The sequence below is a fragment of the Castanea sativa genome, chromosome 5, assembly GCF_040712315.1.
Source record: "Castanea sativa cultivar Marrone di Chiusa Pesio chromosome 5, ASM4071231v1".
NCBI classification, from domain to species: Eukaryota; Viridiplantae; Streptophyta; class Magnoliopsida; order Fagales; family Fagaceae; genus Castanea; species Castanea sativa.
The window spans coordinates 76309901-76313287 of record NC_134017.1 but is presented as its reverse complement, the minus strand read 5'-3'; the positions used below and the strand labels follow the sequence as shown (position 1 = coordinate 76313287).

The 3387-nt window shown below is 36.3% G+C and overlaps 1 protein-coding gene across 1 annotated transcript; it reads left to right on the top strand.

Moving 5' to 3' along the window:
• The first annotated feature begins 216 nt into the window (after positions 1-216).
• Positions 217-1872, top strand: LOC142635836 (uncharacterized). Its single transcript, XM_075809905.1, has one exon. The coding sequence runs from the start codon at positions 217-219 to the stop codon at positions 1870-1872; it is 1656 nt and encodes a 551-aa protein (XP_075666020.1).
• Positions 1873-3387: the final 1515 nt, after the last annotated feature.

Below are 3387 nucleotides of genomic sequence, written 5' to 3'. Positions count from 1 at the left end.
ATGGCCAATGAACAGTAACAAACACGTGTAAAAAAAAAGAAAACTGGACGTGGACGCGCGTTTGCGCTATCCAATCGCCCTCATAGTGTTAAAACTTGGTTAAGGGTCTTTCTCTGGCTTGCGTACCTAGTTGCTGATTCAGTGGCAACTGTTGCACTAGGTGTCCTCTCCAATAATAAAAGAAATTGCAATGATTCCCAAGTACAGAATGAGCTCATGGCATTCTGGGCACCATTTCTGTTGCTGCACCTTGGCGGCCAGGACACAATTACAGCTTACGCAGTACAAGACAATGAATTGTGGTTGAGGCATTTGCTTGGACTAGTTGTTCAATCAGGAGTGGCACTCTATATCTTTGTCTTATCGTGGAAGGTCAGTTGGCTGTCATTTTTAACTATTCCAATGTTTGTAGCTGGGTTTATCAAGTATGCCGAAAGAACATGGGTCTTGAAATCAGCAAATTCTGATCCAGTGACTACATTTTTAGAGCAACAACCTCGAAGAATTGGATGTGGTAATGATGAATATGTACTGTTGGCAGAAGATCTCGCTTTTATGCTACCGTATGATATTGGCACTGATGATGAGGCAATTTCCAGGGCAAAACTAAATCATCCGTTTATGTTGTTTGAAATTTTTAGATGTCTCTTTCAAAATCGGAGGGTCAAGGATTCTCTTTTTCTTCGTGACAGTCCCTCCTATTCTCGTGATTCTGAAAGTGCCTGGAAGACGATTGAGGATGAACTCGGATATGCTTATGATGCTTACTACACCAAGGCTCCTTTGTTTTTCACTGCTTGGGGTTTCCTCTTCCGTCTCTTCTCTTTTACTTCCATCCTTTTTGTGTTTGTGCTTTTCCTTATAATAGAAAGACACAAACACCCACAGACAGATTTGATTATTACTTATTTATTGTTGGTTGGAGCTATTCTTATAGAGATATATGCTGTCATTTTACTGTGTGCCTCCCATTGGCCCTGGCAACGGTATAAAAATAGATGGTTAAGAAATTGTATTAAGACACTATTTACTCCAATAAGAAATCGTTGTGCAAAATTGACTAGCAAAAAAAGGTGGTCTAATTCAATGGGTCAACTCAATCTGCTTGGCTTGTGCCTCCAAGATAAGTCTCTTCAGGTTGGCCATCGAACCCCAAAAAACTTGAGAGAGTGGGCCTTCAATCAAAAGTTGCTCTTGTATACGACCCATAAGCTGGTTTCTGATGAGTTTAAAAAGTTGGTGTTCAACACGTTACAAAGTCCCAACAGAAATGGGTTTCACGACGAATACATAACAAATGGAGCTGCAAGCGCAAGGGTGGAAACTTATCAAAGAATTATCATCTGGCACATTGCCACAGACCTCTGCTTTTACACAGATAGTGATAGGAAGAAGCCTAATTTAAATCGGGAAGCGAGCAAGGGTGTTTCAGATTACATGATGTATATTCTTGAGATGTGTCCTCTTGAGTTACCAAAAGAAGATGCGAAATTCAGTTTTGAATACACTTGCTGCGATTTAGTTACATTGGCTAAGGATTATTTTCAAAGGGAAAATCTCTCCAGACTGTCTAAAGACCAAGTTTGTCGAAGTTTGATCTCAGGATTTAAAGATTCAGGGACTAACTTACGCTGGCGTTTGTGGGAAGAGGATCTGTTACCCTTCGCAGTTCAAGTTGCATATAAGCTGAATCAGAATGATGGAAAGTGGGAGTTATTGAGTAAGTTTTGGGTAGAAAACTTAGCTCATGTTGCAACTCTTTGTCAAGGAAATGATCATGCTCAACTACTCAGAAAAGGTGGGGAATTTCTTACGCACGTCTGGATTTTGAAAGAACATTTCAACCACATAAAAAGTTCTCAAGAGCCATGAACAAGACCACAAAGGGAAGAAACAAAGGTTAGTCCTGGGTCAGAGCCAGGTGGCAGTACAACTGGCTCAGAGTCTAAATCTGGCTATGGACAAGGTTCTGGTAATGGATTTGTAGTAGTGTCCGGTGCGTATGCTAGCTAGTACCACCTCAAAGACCAATTAGGTGTACTTCAAAGGTTTACTTTGGTGCCATCATACTCCTTAGTAAATAAATTAGTGTAATAATTCATATCTTCAAGTCAAGCCAATGCTGGCTAAACTGTGGTTTGGGGCTTGAGTGTTGTATAAAATATGTTGTTCTAGATAAGCAGTTCCTGGTTGTGAGTCTTATGACATAAAAATCAAAATAAAAAATGATGTTGTTCTAAATAACTAGGTTGAATAAGATTGGAAGTGTTTCCAACCTACTATATATGTGTTGCTTAGTGTTGCAAAATCATAACTAGCCTGACAGCACGAGGATTATTGGTTGAAGAGGTTTGTCTCCATGGTATTTTGTGGCTTTCGATTAAAATTCAAGTTAAGAGTTATGATATCAAATGTGAAACATAATATCATATGCTTCCAATTGACCAATTTGAGCAGTTGCAATATGGTTTTAATTGAGTTTGTTCTACTTGAGCATGGGATCTTCGTGATCATGAGGTCCTGCTATTATTTTTATTTAATTATTTATTTTGATGTTTGATTTGGTTTGATTTATAATCGCATCTGCAAACAGTTTCTCATGATTAAGTCCCCAGTCAGACACTAATTTCACTTCAGGATAAATAAATGTAAAAATACTTACCTTCTTTTAGTAAAGTGGGGAGTTTTGTCATTCAGCAAAAAAAAAAATAAAAAAAGTGGGATTTTGTCCCCTTTGTCTTAGCATATGCAATGGTGTAGCTAAAGGCAAAATATTCTCTATAATAGAGAATGAGACAAAAAAAATGATCTCTAATAGATTCTCTAAACCTTGAATTTTTTTTGGCTCATGAACAGTAGCTCATCAAATCTAATGAGCTACTGTACATTCTTCAAATGTTTTTTTCTATTATAATAATGAGATATTGAATAAAAAAATGTTAAAAGATGTGTAGTTGTTAAAAAATGAATGAAAAAATAATATTTAAATAAGATAGATAGATAATGGGATAGAAAATCTGTTGGAAAATGTATTTGAAAAAGTGGGTAGCTAAAAGGTAGAAGTCACTGTTCATTCTCTAAACAGTGCAAAAATTTGAAAAATTTGCTGAAGATGCTCTAACTCAAGTACTTTGCTTTTAATTTCCAAATAGCTTGGAAGATGCCACCATTGGCTACAACTTTGAACTTTAGTTTACAAATCCATCACATTCTTTAATGGTTTATATTGATAGATATATTTGAAATGAGAGATTCAAATTTTACTTTAAAATTTAAATGACTTCAATAATATATGAGAGGATATATATATATACACACGCAATTGATGAAATTTAGAGGTGGATTTTGTTTTATTAATACGTGGATTTAAAATGATTAGATCTAAAA

Coding starts and splice junctions, on each gene's coding strand:
- LOC142635836 (XM_075809905.1), top strand. CDS start 217: ATGGCATTCTGGGCACCATTTCTGTTGCTGCACCTTGGCGGCCAGGAC.